This window comes from Octopus bimaculoides, chromosome 2, assembly GCF_046866305.1.
Source record: "Octopus bimaculoides isolate indiv1 chromosome 2, ASM4686630v1, whole genome shotgun sequence".
NCBI classification, from domain to species: Eukaryota; Metazoa; Mollusca; class Cephalopoda; order Octopoda; family Octopodidae; genus Octopus; species Octopus bimaculoides.
Genome location: NC_142929.1, coordinates 52,483,858 through 52,508,648, shown reverse-complemented (window position 1 = coordinate 52,508,648; position 24,791 = coordinate 52,483,858). Strand labels below are relative to the sequence as shown.

At 33.7% G+C, this 24,791-nt stretch overlaps 1 protein-coding gene across 5 annotated transcripts in view; it reads right to left on the bottom strand.

Moving 5' to 3' along the window:
* Positions 1-5,064: 5,064 nt before the first annotated feature.
* The window catches only part of LOC106867401 (SUMO-conjugating enzyme UBC9-B), a 42,832-nt gene continuing 23,105 nt past the window's right edge, over positions 5,065-24,791 (bottom strand). For 3 of the 5 annotated variants that reach the window (XM_089345551.1, XM_089345571.1, XM_089345558.1), the window contains 6 exons: positions 17,968-18,041; positions 14,255-14,338; positions 13,291-13,363; positions 9,945-10,054; positions 9,202-9,281; positions 5,065-6,561 (listed from right to left, as the gene is read on the bottom strand). In XM_089345551.1, coding sequence (XP_089201677.1) covers positions 6,495-6,561; positions 9,202-9,281; positions 9,945-10,054; positions 13,291-13,363; positions 14,255-14,338; positions 17,968-18,041 — 488 coding nt within the window. In that variant the 3' untranslated portion in view covers positions 5,065-6,494. Of the gene's footprint in view, positions 6,562-9,201; positions 9,282-9,944; positions 10,055-13,290; positions 13,364-14,254; positions 14,339-17,967; positions 18,042-22,974; positions 23,105-23,914; positions 24,189-24,791 lie in introns of those variants that run through there. The other 2 variants (XM_089345578.1, XM_089345565.1) reach the window with 2 other exon arrangements.

Below are 24,791 nucleotides of genomic sequence, written 5' to 3'. Positions count from 1 at the left end.
GTTATTCAATTCAACCCTTTAACAAAATTAGTTGGAGCCCGATGACTGTATCCAAATTGCTCTGGCATCAAAATGCTCCAGTCTTGATGTAATTGTAACAAAGATGAAACATTTCTCCAAAATCTGAAGCAAAAAAGTTTCTAGAAAAATCCTTTTGTTTCATAATGAGGATATTAATTTATTTTATCACATTTAGGTACTTTTTGGTTATCTCACCCCCATTAAAAAATTTTAGTTTTCGTATTTTCCACTGATGTTCTCTGTCTGTTATTTTAACTTCATCCCACAGGGGGAGGTGGTTTCCATTTTTCTATACATGATCAGCTATACCTGATTTATCAATATCTCCTCATGTCACAGCTTTGCAATGTTCATCTACCCTTATTTTGAGGGGGCAAAATGTTTCACCCTTGTATAACCTACCATAGCTGCATAGGATGGAGCACATGCAGTCTTTGGTCATATTCTCTTCTACTGGTGGTTTTACTTGAAGGAGATATTTGCAAAGTGTTGTATTACTCCTGAATACTGTCCTGATGTCATATGGGCTGCATATCTTTTGTATCTTTTCGGAGAGGCCTTTCACATAGGGTAGACAGACTGTGGACAGTTTATTGGTTTCATCCTCTCTTTTCTTCATAATTGGAGTGGATAGTATGCCCACGGGCATATGGCGTAGTGGTTAAGAGTGCAGGCTACTAACCCCAAGATTCCGAGTTCAATTCCAGGCAGTGACCTGAATAAGAATAACATAAAAAAATACCTTAGGAATGAGGACCCATGTTCATAATTTCCCCCAAGACACCTGATGAAGGCTGGAGGGTATATCAGCCGAAACGTATTAACAACAAACAAATATCCGTCAAACGTAAATAAAGCACTTTTATGATATCCTTCTTCAGGTTACCTCAAAGACGAGTGGCAATGACCTCATTTTTGTGGCTGGAGATTTTAATGGGCATGTTGGACGGCAATCTGGTATCTTCTATGGTGTTCATGGAGGCCATGGAATTGGTTCCTGAAACAAAGAGGGAACTAGGCTACTGAAGTTCTGCAATGCAAGCAACATATTAATCTGCAACACTAACTTCAGGAAGCCAGCCAGCCATCTGATAACCTACCAATCAGGTGACTCTGCTAGCCAGATCGATTTCATCCTCACCAGACAGCAGGATGCATGGTTGCTCTTAAATACAAACACCTTCTCTGGGTCAAGAGGGTGGTTGCTGGAAGACCCTATGTCTGGCAAAAGGACTTTGCACCATGCCACATAAGCAGAACCCAGTCATGGCTGTCAGACAATTTCTGTGACCACATCACCCATAACATCTGGCCACCTAACAACAAAAGTCTTTGTAACACCAAAGATGAACTGAAGGCAAAGATTATGGCAGCATTCACCAACTTAAACAAGGAGATCTTCTAGAAGAGTTGCAGGAGATTCCGAAGTCATCTGGAGGTCGTGGTTGAGGCCAGTAGCAATTTTATTGAATAAATTTACTCTTTAGTATTTCAAGATATTTTTATGTAATTTTTGGTAAATATGTTAAAATGAGATGTCAGTGTTATTTTAATTTTTGCATAATTTAGACGACAGTTTATTCACCACACCCTGTATATCTATGCATATATATATATATATATATATATATATTCATATATATATATGTAGGTGTGTGTATGTGTGTGTGCATGCTGCTTGCCTTGACATCACAATAGTTGTAAATGAGTGTCACTGTCGTACAAACTGTTTTTTGTTCCTAATATTCTATGAAAACATGTCTGGTCATGGGAAAATATTGCCTTTTTTAGAAATAAGGTGAGGTGACAGGATGAGCAACCAGTCACAAGAAAATCTCAACAAATTCCATCTGACCCATGCAAGCATGGAGAAGTGGACGTTAAAATGAGGAAATGCATGCTACATTAACTGACAAAATATACTTATAGAAAATGAACTTTGGTCAGAACCTAACAATTCATGATGTAACAAATATACTGAACACATGTTATGGTGATGTATTTATTAAATAGCAGTTTCATATTCTTCAAAAATGCTGTCTTTTTTTTTATGGCACAAGCATACTAAAAGAATTTATAATTTTCCTAGCAACCAACCTCATCTACATATGAAAAATTGTTCAACCCTTTAGCATTTCAACTGTCCATATCCAACCTCTCACACCTACCCTACAATGTCATAAATATAAATAGTCTTCAGGTGGGCAAGCCTTCATTACTTTAGCAAGACACCTGTTCCTCTCCCTCCATCATAGTTTCTTATTCCTCCAGTCTATGTTCTGTTCAGTTGAGTTTTATCTTGTGGGTACTTGGCAACCTCGATGGTGCTATGTAAAAAGTACACTCAGTTAAGGGTTGACAGTAGGAAGGGTCTTCAGCTATAGAAAGCATACCAAAGCAAACATAAAAATCAGGTGGAACCCTCTGGCTCACCTGTTCTTGTCAAACCATCCAACCCTTGGAAGAAGAAACATTAAATGATAATGATGATCACCTTCATTAAACCTAAGCTATAATTAATTAACCCTTTAGCATTTACATCACCTGATCCAGCCTCTCATACCTACCCTGCAACATCATTCTAAAAATAAACAATCATATCTTCAAAATCTTGAAGCTACAAGATACATAATTTTTTAAAATGCAGATAAATAAGCATTACATTTGATAAATTAATATGAATGATAAAGGGTTAAAAATAATGTGAATAAATAATCATAACATAATCATTCACGGTGGTGCACCAGCATGACCGCAGCCACTTGGCTGAAACACATAAATAAATAAATATCATTTGACAGTAATACATATATTGCCATTTACTAATCTCCATATAGTCACCAAGTGTCTTATTCCTAAATGTGTATATGTATTCCTATATACATTCCTTAATGTGTATATAGTACCAGATTATAAAGGCTTCTAGCTTGCATCCCTAATAAGGGTAGCAACATTATCTCCTAGTCTAAGCAGCTATACTGACAGGGTTATACCATTTCACTGATGCTTTTTATCATTTTGGTTCACTATCAACTCTACACATTTCTATTTGACTTCCGATCTCATATAGATGCTCAGCCATTCTCATTCTGAGAATTTCTCAAGACTTTTCAATATTCTTTTATGCAGAGTTTAAGGCATCTCTGTTTATCCTCTATAAGTTCTTTGCAAAGCTTAGTAAGTTGTAGATGCAGTTCTTACTTTCTAACTAGTCTTAGTTCTCACTTTGGTGAAAAATATGCAAAGTATGATGCTACTTTTGAATACAGTTCTTACATAGTATGAGTTACAGATTCTAAGAGACTTTTGCAATACGGTACAAGTAAAATGCAGTTTAATGTGGTTTAATCTTTGCTTTGTGCTTTCGACTGACAGTGGACTTAACGAGTTGGGTATTTGTTATTCGTGGAGGCACAATGGCCCAGTGGTTAGGGCAGCGGACTCGCGGTTTCGATTCCCAGACCGGGCATTGTGAGTGTTTATTGAGCGAAAACACCTAAAGCTCCACGAGGCTCCGGCAGGGGATGGTGGCGAACCCTGCTGTACTCTTTCACCACAACTTTCTCTCACTCTTTGTTCCTGTTTGTTGTGCCTGTAATTCAAAGGGTCAGCCTTGTCACACTGAATATCCCCGAGAACTGCGTTAAGGGTACACGTGTCTGTGGAGTGCTCAGCCACTTGCCCGTTAATTTCACGAGCAGGCTGTTCCGTTGATCGGATCAACTGGAACCCTCGGCGTCATAAGCGATGGAGTGCCAACAACAATTTGTTATTCACAAAAGACAATATTCTAACTTAACTAGGCTGTGAGTTTCAATGTCTTTAAAATATTCCATGATGGCACTTTATTAAAAGTGACAGTGTTTAACCAGTAGATATCTCAATTGTTGATATATTTCTTTTTCCATCTTGCTTTCCCTTTGACTGGATAACCATGTATCTGTCCTTATTCTTAATCTCTCTCCTTCACAGCAAGACACCTGTTATTGTCCCTCTGTCACACTAGCCTCTCATCACCTGGCACAAGGTTACCTCCTCCAATGCTCCACCCACCTCTCAAAGGATCTTTGTCTTGCAAGTTGTTTGGTGACCCTGCCAGTGCTGGTGCATCCAATCCACACTGTAAAATGGTTGGTGTTTGGAAGGACAATCAGCAGTAAAAACCATGCCAAAACAGGCCCTCGCTGATACTGGTGCCACATAAAAAAAAAACTCCCAGTCCAGTCTATAAGGTGGTTAGTGTTAGGAAGTGCATCCCACCATAAAAACCCTGCTTAAACAGACTGAGAAGCCTGGTGCAGTCTTCTGCCTAGCCAGCTCATCAAACCATGGCAGTATGGAAAACAGACATTAAATAATGATCTAAAAGCCTTCTTAAAGTACACTACCTTCTCTGTTGGAACCTATGGAGATCAGCTTACCACATCAAAGCTGATCATTTGGCATAAGACTGACACAGCATAGACTTGGTTGACAACGTTGAACTGTCAATTATATAGAAGTTCTGCCCATAAAGTGGAAAAACAAAGTTAACTAAAGAATGGCCCAGCAAATTGCATGATCAATTTCAGCAAATGACAGGGGAACTCAATTTGTATAATTTGAGGAAGCATGTGTGTTAGCCTTTTATGATGGACAATATGTTGCCTGGACTGAGTCTGCAAAATTGTCCTGCTTAAGGACAAAGACTGACAATTTGGGTTGCTGAAACAAGGAGATCTTTAACTTCTTATAATTCCTTTCAGAGGAATTGGTGCTGAATAAGGGAATACAGTTCATCAATACCATCAGGCACAATCAGACATTCAACCCCCACAATAAACATATGATACACTACTGGAAAAATCTGTAGTAGATGAACTAAAGTAAATTTCAAAAAGTATTTGAAGGTAGCCAAACATCCCAAGCTGACCACTTTCAAAGATGATATAAGAATGCATATATTTTTCTTAAAATAATTCAACCCACGTTAGCATAAAAATAACAAAAAGATTAATAATGACAAAACTCTACTAAAACAAAAAAGATGAATTCCCATAAATATTTTTATTTTATTTTATTATGAGAAAAAAAAATAGACTTCACTAAAGATCACTTATTTTAATATCTTTATTTTGACACAATATTATAAAAGAAAATAATACATGATGTGTCAAATCATTTTTTTTCAAAAGAGGCTTTTAACAAGTACATGCTTTAAAAAGAACAAGTTGAATTGACAGGTAACCTCTATCTCTCTTCCAAATCCAAGCTAAAATAAGATGTTCTGAAGATGAGGGATAAAAAGGTGCAGAAAGAATACATATTCATTTATCTCAGAAAGCACTTATCAATAATGCAATGCAGTAGAATGGAAAACTAGTTTATTTTCTTACAGAATGATAGATGTGTTTAGATTTATTTTCATTTGACTACATGATTTAACTAATTTCAAAGGAATTAAAATTTAATACCATTTCAATTGAAAGAGATATTCTTTAACTTTTTTCTTAATAGAATCTTTTCACTTCTATTTCTTTAAACATCTGTTTTACCTTATATTTGTACATGTAGAAATTTCAAAAGGCAGTCAGTTATAAACTCCATTATTACTAGCAAAAAGCAATAAAACTGATGAGTTTTTCAAAAGATGAAGACATTTATTGGCAACTCGTGACAACAGCACACACCAAGTTTGTACATGCCTGAATAAATAAACAAGTGAAAAAAACTTCTTTTCTTTTAGCTAAGCAATTCTAAAGTTTGCACTGTTACAAGATGAAAAGAAACAACTGCATTAAAGACCCTATGGACAATGACATGACATATGCAAATTACTAAACAATACAAATAAATCATGCCTTAGTAAACAAAATTCTCTCATACACAGCACATTCATGCAATATATTTATGTGCCTGTGTGTGTGTGTGTGTGTGTGTCTGCATGCATGTAAATGTATATCTATATAAACACATACACACACTAAGTTCATTTTGATAATAGAATAAACATAAATGTAATTTTCTTTCACACATTTATCTCATAAAGATATATGAAATTAAAAGTATTTATATATAAATCAACTACCAAATAATCTGATAGGGAGATTTTTATCAGTATGCATGTCATTCTTTGGTGGTTGCATAAGAGATGGACACATTCTAAAAATGTGACAGTGTCTTTTCATACGTTGCCAAATTAATTTGAAAGCTGTTCCAATAGGGAATTCAGATAGATGTTATGGTAGAAAAGAAAGAGAAAGAGAGAAGAGTAACAGTAAATCAGAGAGGGGGAGAGAGAGAAAGTGTGTATGTGTGCGTGTGTGTGTGTGTGTGTAAGAGAGCATGTGCAAAATGATTTTATGGTTGAGAGCGGTTTGGCTATTGCATACATATTACAATAGTAGTTACATGGAATGAAGAAATCTTGTATGATATAATTGTTGCTTTCATCACACAGGTGTTTCTTTGGATCCGAGATTAAGGTTTGATGGTTAAGATTCTTCTCGAAGCCTCATGGCCTGAGATCTCACTCGCTTCTCATATTCTGATCTGTTTTGACTGTAATCATAAATAAAAAGGTAACATATAAGGTGAAATAAAAATTTTCAAGAATCCTAAAAGAAATGTCTATAAACATGCACAAAATTAAACAGTAATAGTTATGAATAGGATCAAAAATTTGAAGAAAATGCTAAAGTTTCTAAGGAAACTAAAGAGGAACAAAACACCAAATATTAGACACCAACCCAGGTGCAAGCATACACATGTGTTGAAGTTTTGCAGTTATCTGGTTTCATTTTTGATTGCACTATATTAACACTGTAGGTAAGTGTTTTCTAACATTAACCTCAAGGTAAGTCAAGCCTTGGGAATGATGAAATCTGGTATGTGAAAGTTGTTCAAAAAAACATCAGACAATCTGTGTACATTCTTAGATGATAAACTTAATCATTCAAATTTTTTAACAGCACTTCAATTTAAGGGAACCAATGTAGAACAAATTAAACATTAGAACTACCAGAAATGGTTCAAATTAATAAATACATGTATAAAAAGCATTTAATACAGTGATCACTTCACAATCATAAAGTTCTCTTTATTTCCAGATTCCACCCCAAATAAACCTTTCACTTCAATATTTTAAATCTCTCCCCTCCATCCCACCATCATGTCTGACCCTTTGTTGATGAAGTCTACAAATACATAACCCTAGGAGGGAATTTTTTTATTTTTACAAAATACCAAAAACAACAAATCTCAATAAGTTAAAAAGCAAATATATTCTTGAGCATGTCTCAGTACAAACATGACAAACTGATCAATTGGCCCAGTAATTTTAATCTGGGATTAGCTTATCTTTCGTTTAACTACTAAAGAAATTTTGTGATGAAAAAATTTTTTTTTTATTGTTTCAATCACTGGACCATGCTGGGACACTGACTTGAAGGCTGTTAATTGAATGAATCCACCCCAGTACTTATTTTGTTTTTAAGTTTGGTACTTATTCTATTGGTCTCTTTTTGCCAAACTGCTATGTTGTGGGGATGTAAACAAACCAACCTATTGTGAAGCAGTGGTGGGGGACAAACAAATGGACACACACACACATAAGAGGTTTCTTTCAGTTTTCCATCTACCAAATCCATTCACTCACAAGGCTTTGTTCAGCCCAGGGCTATATAGTAGAAGACAATTGTCAATGGTGTAAACAATTATATTACTGTAATTAACTGTTGAAACACAACCAATTTCCTTTAACACCATTGTAAACTAGAAAAATAAATGCAAGTTATGTTTTAAAGCAAATTTTGTTACATACAAGTGTACAGTGACAGACAGACAAATACTTCTCATTTCAGGTTGTTCAATTCCTATTAAAATTTCAACAGTGACAAATAAATAAATGTAAAAATTATTACCTTAACAATAAAGTACAATAAATTTTTAATATAATTTCATCAATTATAACTTCAATGTAATTTGAAAATCAACTGTATGGCAATATTGCTTTTTAATTATTATTTCCACAAACAACCATAATTTGTCCTCAGCCTCTAAAGATTTTATTGATAAATCAACAAGATATTTTGCTGCTTAACTCCAGGCTAGCCATGACCATCCCATCTATTTCAATGCATTCAGTATTAATGTTATCCCAAGTGTCCTCCTTTTATTACGGTAGGGGGTAAGTTGAGAGATTTGGCTGCTCTTTCTTGCAGATCAAGCACATCATTTGCTTGTCATTTTCAATGAAACAGATTTTCAACACCTGAAATCTCACAAAATAATAGTTATCAAATGCAAGACATGAAAGTTGTTTTTGTTTGTCATTAATCAAAATACTGCTATGTTATAGGGAAGTAAACAAACCAACACCTGGGGACAAACACACACACAGGTTTCTTTCAGTTTTCCCTTCTACCAAATCCACTCACAAGGCTTTGGTCAGCCCTGGGCTACAGTAGAAGACTATAGTAGTTTCCATTGTCTTGCTCTTTATGTGAAAATATATTTTCTCTCAACATTCACATTATCTTTAACTATAACTCTCAGTTATCATAGCAAATTGTTGGTATGAAAAACATCCAACATTTGTAATCTAAGGTGTTAGCAATACACCTTTTATTAAGATACTTCTTTGTTTTCCTTTTTAAAATGGTAAGCAGCAGTCTCCAGCAAGCTCCACTATACATCACATCCTTATTTTCTCTCCTTGTTTCTTTCTGTGGAAGAGTATAGGCTTGAAACATTAAAGACTTTTTCACTTCCCGAGCATTAAATTAATACATCTGTTTGTTGCCTACACTACCTGTCTTTTGTTTTTTCTTGCGAATTCTCCCCCTATATATATATATATATATATATATATATATATATATATATATATATATATATTTTTTTTTTCATTTATTCCCAAATATATCTATAACACCCCAAACAACAAAATGTAACAAAGTAAATATACAATGAAATCTTTAGCAGAAAATGCCCGAAACCCTTTAATGTTATGATTGGATGCTATTCTTATTGCCGTTAAGGAACTAACACAGGTAATTTATTTTATTTCAGTCAGGCAATTTGGGGAAGAGTTATGTGGACTGCTCATGAAATAAGATTAATTAAAAGCAGCCTAACTGATTAAAAGAAAATTTAGTTACTGTTTTGAAAACTTCAAAATAGCTTGAATGTAAATCTTACCAATAGATAGTGTAAGCTTCTGCCTGAGCGGGATCTTTGATATTTGGTTCATTCAAGAGTTCTTGGATTCCAAGTAGAATCTGAATATAAATTTTTAAATTGTTAAATTCCTTCATTCCAAGATTAAATGCATGGTATTTTTAAAACAGTATTTAGCAATATATTAAATGATAAAAGAAAAAAAAAAAAAAAAAAAAAAGCGGGTCGACTGCAGTTTATTATTTATGCATATTTTTCAGACCAACTGATTAGGTAAAAATATTAAACATTGTGAAAAGGTTCAAGATGCAGCAGTAAATGCATAAGGAACTCAACAAACGGGGTTTGGGTTTAATTCCCACTGAGTTCTTTTTAATTAACCATAGTTTGTTCATAACTAAAAATTAAATCTAATATTCAAGCATTAAAAAAGAAACAAAAAAATATTATTTCAATATAAACAATTCACCTGCTGTATTTTCCAGCATACAAGTTGAATTTTTCAGACCAAAATTTACAGCCAAAAGAAGGCAGATCAACTTATACACCAAGACAACTTAGAGAACCAAAAATTCAATGTAAAAAGCAGCAGGATTTGGAAAGATAGTGATGATGCTTAAATATCTACACCAATACTGTTGAGTTGTATGCCAGAAAATATGGTATTAATGCTTTTCAAATAATTGTTGATAATAATATAATATTTATACTGTTTCTCTGCAGACTTGAAAAGGTCAAAGATGTATTAACAATAAAATAATTACTTGTTTAATGGTAACAGCAGGTCTCCAATCTTTGTCTTCATCCAGCAGTGACAGGCATACAGTTCCAGAGGGGTAAACATTTGGATGAAAGATTGGTGGTTCAAATTTGCCTAAAATAAAATTAGTTCCAACAATGACTTTGTTAAATCACATTTACAATCAACATGTTTATTTTTTTTACATGTATTTGAGAAACAAGCATGAAAGCTTAAAAATCAAAGCCTTGCCTTATACAATCTCCATTAAGATGATTAAAATGAACTACTCATATACAAACATAGCTACAGAATAAATTTCCTATAGTGAATAAAAATCATTGATACAACCCCACCACCAACAAACTTCCATACCAGCATAAACCCTCAGCAAATCTTTCCGATGTAATCATCTGCCCAGCATGTTACTAGTACTAGTTGACCACCAAGACCACCACTCAAAAGATGAATAAGTTGACCTGGGTGAAATTGAAACCTAAAGACAGAAAAAATAAACTTAAATACTACTAAGCCTTTACTGTTACTATACTAATTCAGCTCTCTAAAATATGTTCCCAAACAAAATAAAAGTTCTATATTTAAGACATGAGGAATCATGTACATTATTTACATTTGACAGATATTTGTCCTCATCTTGTTTGTCGTTAACGCGTTTCAGCTGATATACCCCACAACCTTCATCAGGTGTCTTGGGGAAATAGGTTCTCATTCCTAACGTATTTTTTGATATTATTATTATTATTATTATTCAGGTCACTACCTGGAATCAAACTCGGAATCTTGGGGTTAGTAGCCCACACTTTTAACCACTGCACCATATGCCTGTGGGCATAATAATAATAATATCAAAAAATACCTTAGGAATGAGAACCCAGGTTCGAAATTTCCCCAAGACACCTGATGAAGGTTGGAGGGTATATCAGCTGAAACGTGTTAACAACAAACAAGATGAGGACAAATATCTGTCAAATGTAAATAATGAAAATAAAAGTTGCCTAACACATTCACTTATTGTACTTAGCATTAACTTTGGTGTAATGAAGATAAGTCCTAAAATTCAGTTATTTGAAATGTTGGTGGGGAGAATTTAAAACTAGACCCCTGCTTAATGCCCAACTCATCCCTAAAACAGGATCCAGTTTTTTTTCAAGCTATACAGACTGCTAATCAAACTCCCGAACATCTATATGCAACTGATCAGTTTGCGAGGGATAGCAGCCATATCTCCTTCAAAAATGAAGGCCATGTTGGATAATGCAGTCTTAGATATACAAAAAGTCATGATGAAAACATCTTTTCCATCACGGGTGACCCAGAGATAAACCACAACTTTACCAGCAGTTAGGTTTAAAAATCACTGATGTTGAGTTCAAAGATAAAATTGAGAAGTATTGTTAAGCAAATTAGTCCAACCTTTACAAAGAAGGAATGGCATAAGTTGTACTTGAATTGAACTACCACAATCAACAATTGTAATATCAAATATGTTGTAGATTTTTATCTAGATTATCTTTTAACATAAAAATCATCATCATCGTTTAATGTCCGCTTTCCATGCTAGCATGGGTTGGACGATTTGACTGAGGACTGGTGAAACCGGATGGCAACACCAGACTCCAATCTAATTTGGCAGAGTTTCTACAGCTGGATGCCCTTCCTAACGCCAACCACTCAGAGAGTGTAGTGGGTGCTTTTACGTGTCACCTGCACGAAAACGGCCACGCTCGAAATGGTGTCTTTTATGTGCCACCCGCACAAGCCAGTCCAGGGGAACTGGCAACGATCTCGCTCGAAAATCCTACGGGAGCCAGTCAGGCGGTACTGGCAACGGTCACGCTCAAAATGGTGCATCTCATGTGCCACCCACACAAGAGCCAGTCCAGGGGCACTGGCAATGATCTTACTTATATATATATATATATATATATATATAGATAGATTGATAGATCAAACAGTCTGATTCAAATTCCATGCTACTTAAAGTTTCAAAGTTCATGGAGCTTATCGTCGGGCAGTGGATGTATGGATGGATTGGATGGAGAGAGAGAGAGAGAGAGAGAGAGAGACATACATACAAACACACACACAAGCATATGCACATTAAAATGAAGTTGCTGTTCTGCAAAACTAGCAGCCAAATTTCTCTCATATCACAATCACATATAAAAAAAATAAAAAGAGGGCATGAACATATTGTATTTTGGTTCTACTTAACCAATTGACTAAGAATAAAGAAGTGGAATTGAACCTGTGTATATGTTATTATTATTGGTGTAATGACTCTCCCAATACAAAATGAATCCTTTTACACCAACCTAGTATTTGTGATATTTCTTTAATATCTTTTTAAAAATCATTATTAAAAAGTAATATCCTTTTAAAAATCACCCTCCATCACTTAGATTAGTATTTATTCATTCTTTCTCTTTCTTTTTAACTAATCATGAATTATTTCAGCTTCAAGATATTGATGAAGTAATTGCTTATTCTTAGAATGATATTGTAGGGTAGGTGTGAGCGGTTGGATCAGGTCAATTTGAACATAAAACAAGAAGAATATTTGGGATGGACATGGCCAGTTAAAAGAATTCTGAACTTACCACAGCCATTGAATGCCACACATAGTACATTGGAGCAACAGATGGCACCCTGGGTCGGAATTTGAAAATCATCATATGTGTTAAAGCATTGAAGAGGGAAAATATCGCAGAAGCAGGTTCTTGAATACCAAAAAATCTAACAAATGGCCACTTTCCAAAGAACTGTACACTTCTAAAAACATTTAATCACTAAATAAATTCTTGACATCTTCAGTGAGGAAAAAATTAATTCAAGTATACAATCTTTATCCTTAAGAATTGAATAAACTGTCCAGCTTGTTTAACGCTTTAGCATTTAAACCAGCCATATCCAGCCAAAATATTCTACCTCTTTCATATTCAAACTGGCCAGATCCAATATCTCACTTAGCTAACAATGCCACAAAAATAAACAAAAGGCGGTGCTCCAGAATGGCTGCAATCAAATCATTGAAATCTTGAAGCTATGACATAATGCATAATTCAAAACTATGCATATAGATAGGCATTATATTTGACAGAATAATCTGAAAGATAATGGGTCAATCAGTAAAGCTGAGAGATATCGATATACCATAATCTAGTGCAAGCAATTGAAGCAGCATTAAATTAAAATAGCCATCTCTGTATCATAATGAAAGTACAATGTTGAAAGGGATACTCCTGTTTTGACCACAGTATTTGGCCTGTCAACAGTTTATGTGCATTAAGTGTGATACAGAAATGGTTATATTAATATTTCATTTTAAAAAATTCCAAGCAATTACTCACACTTTGGAGGAGAACTTGGATAGTCATCTTTAAAAAGCATTCTTAATTTGTAGACACCAGCTTCCCATGGAGTCTAGAAATGTAAAAAAATATTTTAAATATTACCATAAAAAAAATAAAAGCATGAATAAATTTCTAATACTAAATGAATTAATACATCAGAAACATTAAATATAAAGAAATACATATATTTTCTAAATTACTTGTTTCATTAGTCATAAACCTTTTGGATAAGTTTTAATCCCTCTTAGATGTTCCCAACTATTTCTGCCTTGTCATTTATAAATGAAATGTTTTCACAAGAAGAATTCAGTAAGTTTTGAAAAAGTTTGCAGAAACTTTTAAGATATTTTATACATAAACAATGTTTGTCTATCTGTTTCTCTGTGCTCTTGCTCGATAGGGCTGGGGTCATCCCAGAGGCATCATCATGCCTAGAGCTGATCAGGTCCACTAGCACTCCCCCATTGCTGGTGGTCCTATGCCAGCCCCTCTGCATCCTCCAATTTGATGTCAAACCTCTGGAGATCTTCCTTAATCACATCCAACCAACAGAATGTGGTAAAATAAAAATTACTTTTTTCATTTTATCATTTAGTTGATTCAAAATGTCATCTTTTCATCATTGTAGTTACTTACTGAGCACTTGATGCCTTTTGATTGACCCACTCAATAAAGACAAATTCTTTTGAGTTCAGTGCCCCACTTTTCATTTTATCTTTTGTTTTAAATTTGTCCTCATAAAAGATTACTTTGCTATACTAGGGATCCAAAGAGGGATTTTGAACTCAAAACACACAAAAGGCATTCAATCCAATGCTCTAAAATTCTGCTAATTCACCACCTTGGATTGGTACTTTATTTCAGTGAAATTTGAACACAGAATGCATAGAACCAGAACAAATACCTGAGAAGGCATCTGATCAAGCACTCTAACAACCCTGTAATGATAAAATATACTTACCGATTTTTTCCCAGGAATTGCACATTCCCAATTCATAAGATTGAGAGAGCCATCTGGATTCTTAATAGGTCTGGCAACAAAACCCTGAAATAAGTTAAAATAGGGTTTTATAAGTAAGAAAAAGACTATTAAATTTAATTTTTAAAAAATGAACAGAAAAATAATTGTTTGAAGTTAGTCAAATAATATTGATTTTTCTTCTTTTTTAATGAGGTAAATTATGTAAATTGGGTGAGTATAATGCTTTTACTGATTCCAACCCATGAGCTGGGATTATTGTTGAAGCATTGCCAATTTATCTTTTGTTTTGAAAGACAAAGAAAAGGTGATTACATATGGTATAAAAGGTTCAGTATGTAAAGCTTGGCAATGACAGGGTTGAGATAAAGAAAGATTTCATAAAATAGTGAGCAATAAAAGAATGGCTTGGGAAGCATATTTTTGTATGTAAACAACAGCAAACATAATTTATTAAGCAATTTCCTTCAAACTGTTCCTATTTTTAAAAAAATTTGTTTAATCCTGCATAATAATTACTTCTAACACAAAAAAAAAAAAAGAACAAAATCACTTTTAAAAAATTAGAAATAAGAGGATTCTGTTTCACATAAAAAAAAACTATTCAAATATTTATCAAAATATACAACACTATTTAGTTTTCCTGTAATAGTTTAAAACAAACATAAATTCTGATTTAAAAATGAACAAATTTGTTGATCTATAACATCAAAATATTGACTATATTATGAGACACTTCTCACTAACTGGAAAAAATGATTTGCAAAACAAAAGGATTTGAACTCAGACTTGAAAGCTATCAACCCACCTGTCAATTATATGACGAATTAACTGCTTGTAATAGCGAGTTGTACTTCCTCAGTTAAAGAAGCTGAGTCACTGATAGTATCTTGATTTGAGATACATCAGTGTAAGACATTAATAGATAAATCTTCAGCTGAAAGACTGATAATCTACTGACACAAGATTTTGAATTTAAATGCATTAGAACAAAGACTAAGGATTTGAAGTAAAGTTATTTATCAATTCAACTTCTGCATAAATTTTTAAAAGTGTTATGCTAAATTATTTTTCCACCTTACAATGTTTATCACCAGTCGAAAGTTAAAATTAATTATAATTAGCCTCCTCATACATAATTAGGCAAAGAAATATGCATAGTTTGGTTAGTGGAATTCAAAGGTTATACATTCAAAGCTCACAAGATTCCATTCATTCTTGTTTTTAATCAACTTACATTTTACTCTTAACTCATGTTGAATGTTTAGTGTTAAATTGGTATCCAATGTAAAAAATGTAATCTCAGAGTAGTATGGAAATATATCAGAGTACAATAGAAAAAAAAAAAAACTGTGATATATACATTTCAGAAGCACAAGCATGGTCATGTGATGCAGTTCACTTTGCAGTGGGTGTAGGTGTTTTCCACCAACGCCTAGAGTTGTCCAAATCCTTCTCAGTGTAAATTGATACACGGAAAGTGTGTGTGTGTGTGTGTGTGTGTATATAGGAGAGCAATAAAAACCGATGAACTCGTTCTTTCAAACAAAACTACTTTGTGGTACTTCTATTTTGACAGTTTCAAACACTCCCTTGTCACACTCAGTGTAAATGCCATACAGTAAACTAGTCAGAAACTCAATCAACAATGCTATTATTAAATGAAATGCAATAAAAACAAAAAAAAATTTTTCATGGCATCTGGGAATATTAATAAAAATATAAACATTAATGCCTTATAAAGAAAAATAGTCAACACATCAAAATATAGAAACGCATAGCATGCACCAAACATACAAAACAGCAGAATTTTGATACCAATCAAATGTATATAAAATTCCTTCACAATACATGGAGAGACAAGACTTCAAGATGAAATAACATGTTTTAAATTGTGTTGTTCATTTTTATCAAAATGTGTCAGGCAGACACATTTGGTTGCTTCCCAACCACATGGTTCTGGGTTCAGTCCCACTGTGTGGCACCTTGGACAAGTGTATTCAGCTATAGCCTCAGCTCGACCAAAGCCTTGTGAGTGGATTTGGTAGACAGAAACTGAAAGAAGTCTGTCGTGTGTGTGTGACTATAATTCTTTTCAGCTTGCAATAACCTTAACTCATGGGATATACTCTTTTTACTGCAGAAGTACAGCCCCTATACCATACACACTTGCATTTGTAGCCAGTATAATTTCCAACTTTGGAGCAAAATGTGTCAGTGATAGGTCCGAAGTTAAAATAGTTTTAAACCTTCTGGCACTTATCCAACCAACACCATTTTGTATTCTTTTTCAACAGATCATTGACTGGAGCCTCACTCACTGATTTGATAATAGTTTACCAAACCCAAGAATGCCTGCAGCATAGTTACATTTTTTGGTGTGGGCATATTCTTTATCACTGTTGCCCTTGATGGATCTGGTTTTCTACCGTTTTTGCCAATTACTTCTCCTAAGTATTTGATTTTATTCAATAAGAACTCACATTTTTCCTCCATTAACTTGAACTCGTATTAGCTTATTTTCTCAAATACTCTTTTAATGCAGTCAAAGTGTTGTTCCTGTAATTCACCGTTTATTAAAATATCATCTAGATAGGTGAAAGTGAAATCTCAATCACTTAACATTGCATCAATTACTTACTGAAATATGGCAGGAGCCACTTTTACACCAAAGAGAAACGGCTTAAATTTAAATAAGCCACGGTGTGTTAATAAATGTGCACATTCTTCTTCTACTTGTATTTATAGATATGCTTCTGAGAGGTTTAATTTAGAGAAGAATTTCCTTCCAACCCAAGCCTTTATGGAAAACGGATGTTAAATGATGATGACAGTTGTGCGATTGTACAATTAATGTCCCACCTCCTCTTTATAACTATATACATAAATGTACTTATATTTGTTGTTGCTAAGCAAAGGGTATCCCTGAATGCATAAACTTCCTTGCTTGGAAATAAGTGAAGGTCAAACAACAGGAAGGGTATCTGGCCATAGAAAATCAGCCTCAACAAATTCTATCAGACCCATGTTTGCACACCCATAAATGTGTGTATATGAGTGTTGTTTGAATGTCTGTCATCACATTTCAAAGTTGTTTCAAATTTGCCAGTTCTTTTTATTTTCTCTTCAACCTGACCATTGCTCCTCTCCACCACCACTTGTTATCTCTGCCTTCTAAACATCTCTCATTAACCCCAACTTATTTACCCATCAAAATACACACACACTCTCTCTCTCTCTCTCTCTAACAAAGAATTCTCTGAAACAAACTCCTCTTCAGGGAATAAAATTTATTCCACTGTTTGAAATAGTGTTATTGCTTTTTGCTAGTGCAGATGACTAGTTTTCTCAGATTCTACTGTTTTACCAGCAGAAAAAGTTTTGTACCCATAAATTAATTTAACCAGTTAAACACTAATTATTCGCACGTTAAAATCCTTGTAGGACTGCCACATTCACTGGTTTTTCAAAATAATTACCAAGATGATTTTTATTTTACAAAGTTATGTTTGACTTTAAAAACCAATAACTATTTTAATCACCCTTCACTAAGAAACAAAATTTACAACATACAGTTACCAAAGATCTGTAATTGTATAAAATGGGTTGCTTTGCAGTCTTTCTAGATCTTGAACTCAGATAAGTAAATTTCAAAATATACAGTAGAGACACAAACAACAAATAAAACAGCTTACAAAAGGATGATCTTTTCTCCAAGCTTTTCTTTCTTCAGCTAAACGGCCCACAGCAATTCCAGACATAATCTCAACTGTAAAGAAATATAATGAAATTTTATTAGTATTTATGATAAATATTTACATCAATATTATTCAAAGATTTCATACAGAAATTAATTCAACAAAGTTTGCCAAAGAATGAGAAACAGGTTCTGACAGTTTAGACAAGGAGCTTCTTTAATAAACTTTTTCTTTCTTAGTAACACAGGCTATTTACTAGTTTCCTCCAAATATCTTTGTTTCATTTTTAAATATCTAACTAAATGTCTTATAACATGACTTAACTGATCATTTCATGACAGTTCAACAAGAATATAAAATCACATCTTGCTAAAATTCATGTTCTAATGATTTTGTTTTTTTTTGGTTTTTTTTTTGCTTAATTTTAATCCAAGGAGGAAGTTAATACAAGTTAATGATCAGTTTGAATTTTTGCAGACAGTTATCTAAATGGAGTATGTGGAAAGGGAAAAAGGAAATAAGGTATGTTATTGTCCCTACAGTATCGAGATGATAGAATTAAGATGAAACATGGATTTGGTGATACAGAACTTGTTAGTTCACCACAGTGTGCTACTGGTTGTGTGTTTGCTAATTGAAGATTTGCCAATCAGTTGAATGACTTTTCTTTTTAATTTAGATCTAGTTTTTGTTTTATTATGTTTGTACAGCAGTTTTGCTTTATACAAATGAACAGTACTCTGATACGGGGAAACATGCACACTACACAAAAACAGCTGTTCAGAACTGAAATAGAGTTTGGTTAAGAAAAGAAGGCCTAGCCTCTGAGATGCAGCAGATATATAAAACCAACAGAGGATCCTGTCTCCTTCAAATTACACCCTACAAAGACAGAATTGCAGACACTAACAATGATAACAAAAAAATAAGATAAAAGAATCAATTCAGGAAGTAAAAGCTCTTGATCATGTCATTTGCTTCAGAGTTTTAGATTGCCATCAGAAATTTCTCATCAATATTTCAGAATATGTAAGGCAGTGAGCTGGCAGAATCATTAGCACACCGGGCAAAACACTTAGCAGTATTTCGCCTGTAGCTACGTTGTAAGTTCAAATTCTGCTGAGGTCAACTTTGCCTTTTATCCTTTCGGGGTTGATAGATTAAGTACCAGTTGTGTACTGGGTCGGTCTAATCGACTGACTCCACTCACCAAAAATTTCAGGCCTTGTGCCTAGAGTAGAAAAGAATATTTCAGAATACGAATCTGGCAATAGCCCTCTATCTCAGAATTTCACTCTAACAATGAAACAACAGAAAATAGTTCATAAACCAAATTATGGAAATGGTAAAATAATCACAAAAAAGCAGATGTATTGTAAAACTAAGTTGGATAATATAGAGAGATTGTAATGCAGCTAAAGAAAGATTATAATTTAAACCAGAAATATCCAGCCCAAATATTCTACTTGTTTCATGTTCAAATTGACCAGATCCAGCTCGTTATACCTACCCTACAATGTCATTCTAAAAATAAACAACATCATCGAAATCATGAAGCTACAAGATAAAGCACCATTAATTCAAGACAATGTGAATAAATGTTATCATCTTATAGAGTAACCTGAATGATAAATGGTAATTAAGCAGAGAAAAAGTTTATTCATCCTTACTGAAATATTCTGAAGTGATATTTTATTTTCATCTAACTGAACAGTTCTTTATCTCGTTTCAATAATTTTAATATCGGACCTAACAGAAATATCAGCTAAAGGTGGAAATAGAATTCAAATAAATCCAGTATCAAATATTACCTAAAGTTCTACACCATAGATTGAAATAAATATTTAAAACAAGAGGTTGCCTAAAATCAAAAGATTTAAGACAAATATAGCAAAAACCTAATTATTAATTTTAAGCAGAATTAACTGATCAAAGTCTTCTTGGAAGTAGTTGTTACCTAAATGACAGTACTGAGGTGATTGCAGTTCGAGTATAGTCACTACTGTAACAAAGTTGCAACTGTGAAACTTAACGTATTTTCATTTTAAAATATTATTTCCAATAACATAATATATGAAGCAATCGTTGCTAAGAAGTTCTCTTCCAAAAATTTAACAAACACTTCCATTTGTCAATGCCAGATCAATACATCAGCTAATTTGTAAGCGAAAAACTTCAAAAAGTAAAACAATATATATAGGTGAGCAGAGAGGAAAGATATTTTTTTTAAGCAATCAAATCTAAAATTGAGGAAAAGACGAACTATCTTTATAAGACCATCATGTTCGAATACGAAAACAACTTAACTTATAGCTCAGTATCACGCTAAAAATAAATCATGTATATAAATCATTGATTCAGCGAATTTCCCGAAAACCGAAACCATATCGTCTTTTTGTTTTTTCTTTGTACTGGTCTGTACATTTCCACTGTGAATGAATTGTACGGACCTTTTATATATTTCATTAAAAACAACTTGGGGCATCAACCTTAAGATAAATTAAAATTGACGGTATCAGACTATGGCCAAGCTTGGGCACCACCTTGAATTTTAGTCGAACAAACCGATCCAAATACTTATTTTTTTAAAACCTGGTACTTATTCTATAGGCTTCTTTTGCCGATCCGCTTAGCTACGGGGCGTAAACACACCAACACCAGTCGTCAAGCGGTGTGGCGGAGACAAACACAAAAACACAGACACGCACACAACGGGCTTCTTTCGGTTTCAAATCCACTCAAGGCATTTGTCAACCCAAAGCTATAGAAGACGCTTACCCAAAGTGCCCCACAGTAAGATTGAACCCAGAACCTGTGCCTGGTTAATTTTTTATCTTTTGTTTTAAGTATTTTATCTTCGACCATGCTAGGGCACCGCCTTAAAGGGTTTAAATAAATAAATCAACACCAGTACTTGTATTTAAGCCTTGTAGGTATTCTACTGGTCTCTTTTGCCGTACCGCTAAGTTACGGGGGACGGAAACAAGCCAGTACTAGTTGTCAAGCGGCTGGAGGTGGGACAAATGCAAACATACACACACAAACGGCGGGCTTCTTTCAGTTTCTGTCTACCAAATCTATTCACAAAGCTTTGGTTGGACCGAGACTATAATGGAAAACATTTGTTCATGGTGCCCCCACAGAGAGATTGAACCCGAAACCACGTGGTTGGGAAGCAAGCTTTTTACCACCCAACCACATTTGCGCCCTATAGTAAATAGAATCATAAAACAGCAGACAAGCAAAGCTATCATAACATTTTATAGTAAATCTTCGTTACTTTAAAAATGTGTGGAGATAAAACGGTTACAAAAAGAAAAAGAAATTCATAAGTACGAGAAGTGCAAACAGAGGGTACCCCAGCCTTTTCTTGGGGGGTAGGGGGCACTTTGCTGAAAGAATTGAATATCGGTTCAAGAGTTAAGGCAGTGTTTTTTTTTTATATTCAGGGTCCATGAATATTCAAGGGGGAGCACACAAATTGCCATGTTTAATAAAGTTATGACAGTTCTTTAAAACCATCATAACTCGTTGGTGAAGAAAGCAGGGTAAAGTGGATGAAAACTATTTTCTTTTCCCATTAATAATTAGTGAAGTTGGGACTGATATTTGTCAGTCAAGACACCATTATTGTTTCTCAGTGGGGCAGTTCGTCTTAAGTTTCAAAATCGACTTGTATAGCAAATGCATGTATAACTGTAGTAAATTTACACCACCGAGGGAATTTAAACTCGAAAAGTTATAAAGAAATATTGGTAGAATAGATAGATATCCATGCGGTTCACCAAGGAAGTAATATTATTGTTTAACAACAAAACATTTGAAGAGTTTAATATGAATTTAAAAATTGGATAAATTTTTACTATGAGCACCAGGCTCGTTTGGAAAGTAAAATTTATATTTTTCCTGTGAATTCTAATCTTTTAAATGAATTTTACCATGAAAACTGCCAGAAATCACTATTAGACTACTTTCAAAGTAAACAAGTATAATTGTAAAAACTAACCAAAAATTATACAAAATATACATTTCATATATTTTAAATACGCAGTTTTTGGGTGATTTTTTTCTCCCCCATATATATACTTTATATTCCTTTCGACTATTATCTGAAAATGGTTTGATTTCGGGAAATCAAACGGCATTGGACAATTAATAACAACGTAATTGAAAGAAAAACGATAAGACATCTCTTTCAATGAATAACGAAAGTTTATTTTTTGTGTCCAGACTTTCTTGTATCTGAAAAATTGTGTAGTTATATTGGTGTGTAGAAGTTGAATCACTAAACAAGCATCAGAAGACATGTATTGTCAATTAATCATCCAGTTTTTTGTAGGTGTGCGCATTCTTTCAGGTGGCAAATGAATAACGATAGGCCCTCGAACAGAGACATTTAACCAGTTAAGTATTTAGATATGACTGTATCCCTAACACTTGTGAGTAGACTTACTAGAAATCGTGCATATTATTTACAAATCATTATACTGATGTTATAGATATCAATTATTGCTTTTATTATTCAATAATAGAGCAAAAAAGGTTTAATGTTATTTAGGTTATTTCGTCTGTTATAATTTCAATCTGTTACCTGATGAACAGATTTTGTATTTATCATAATTCAATAGTGTGCAAGCCAAAGAAACAGGACATTTAAACATTGTTATATATTTATATTAGAGACGCAAGTCTTGCGACGAAAGTGATGCTACAATAACAATAACCATACTTGAATCAGATAAGCGTTGTAAATATATATATATATATATAAGCACAGGTAGATGTTTTAATCGGACATGAAGTTATAGTGTAATGTAAAATAAATAAATGGAGTTAGGTATTCATAGAAATTTCAAGAGGACTTCTAAAAAACGAAAGAAAAGAATGAGACTATTTTTTAAGTGAAAGACACTTATGACCATTTCGCGCAACAGTTATTCAATTAAAACAACAACAAATGAAAACGTAATCACTATAACAAGGTTACAAATTATATTTTCTTACCTGTATTTTTATCAAAATGGAGCGAAAGGTTAAAAGTCTTAATATGTATTAATAATAATAATGGTAAACTCCTAGCAAGTTAAGGAGCGGGAGGACTGAAGATTGATATAATGGCGTTACACCGCTGTTTAAGTTGCAATCACGTGTGCGAGATTTGGTATTCTACGAGAATTCATTTCCATACATGATTTAGAAATTTGAAATTCATTCAGAAGTTCATTCTTATTAAAGGAATATAGTTTTAATTTTTAAACTCAAAATACTAACAAATTTTTTATCTTTCTGTTTTTTTTTTGTTTTTTTTTTATTATTTATAATCATTTGGTAGATTCGTCAGAGCTTCGGACAAAATGCCTTTTTTTAATATTTACGTTTGAGTTCAAATCCCGCTGAGGTCAACTTTTTCTTTTTATCCTTCTGAGGTCGATAAAGGGAAGGGCGCGCATTCGCTTTCGAGTAGGATTTTCAACGCCAACCCTAGAACGTTTTTAACATGCCTTTTTTAAAAAATGGTCTTTGGATTTCAAAGTTTTGAACATCAGAGATTCAGAATCTCTTTTCAATTTACCAATGAAAAAAAAAAATTTTTTTTTGTATCTTGTAACAGAAATTGATTATTTACAAATGAAGTACTTTTGCTTATATATAAAAATATTTGGCACTGTATTAGCTGTCAGAATTGAAAGTAGAACTGACTAGCCGGAGCTATCTGTCTGTCTGTCTATCTCACTATCTCTCTATATATATCTATCTATCTATCACTCGTTCACCTCTGTTTGTGTCCGTAGAATTTATCAAATTAGAAAACGCAAATTTAATATAAAAATATATTTTCTGAAATTGCAAATTGTTTAAAATATAAAAATATAATTTTCAACAGAGAGAATTTATCAAAATAGAAAACAAATGAAGTTTGAAAATAATAGGATCGACCACTCACGACTAGCTAGCGCGACTGCGCGTTCGGGACCACTCTGCTTTAGTAGTACCCTTATACTCTGTGTGTTTTCGAACGCATGGATATAGGTGTCAAATTTGTTCCAATAACTTTCGAGTGATAGATAGATAGATAGAGAGACAGACAGACAGACAGACAGATAGCTCGCTCCGGCCAGTCATGGTATTAGCTGTCAGTAGCCAAAGAATCAACTCAAACCAGCAGTAACGTTCCTTGTCAGATTTTTCTACTTTCACTTCTGACAGCTAATACCATGACAGTGCCAAATATTTCGTTTGCTTATGAAGTGTATGAGAATATTTTGTTGGCATTTGTAATTTTAATTTTGATTGAAACTATAAAGCAAGAACATTTTAAATTTTCAGAAAGTGAAATTACTAATCGTTTCAAATGCAAACAATTTAAATCTATATCAATATCTATCTATAGGCATAGGCATGGCTCTGTAAGAAACTTCCTTCTCAATCACATGGCTCCGGGTTCAGTCCCACTGTGTGGAACCTTGGGCAAATGACTTCTACTATAGCCTTGGCCTAACCAAAGCCTTGTGAGTGGATTTGGTAGATAACAGGTTTCTTTCAGTCTGCCATGTGTGTGTGAGTGTGTGTCTCCCACCACCGTATGACAACCAGTGTTGGTGTGTTTATGTCCCGTAACTTAGCAATTTGGCAAAATAAACCAATAGAATAACTACCAGGCTTAAGATAAAAAGAAAAGTACTGGGGTCGATTCATTTGACTAAAAATTCTTTGAAAGAGGTGGCCGCATGCCTTAATGACTAAAACAAGTAAAAGACAAAAGATGTGTGTGTGCTTAGCAGCATTTACCTTTCAGAGTCAATAAAATAAGTATCAGTTGA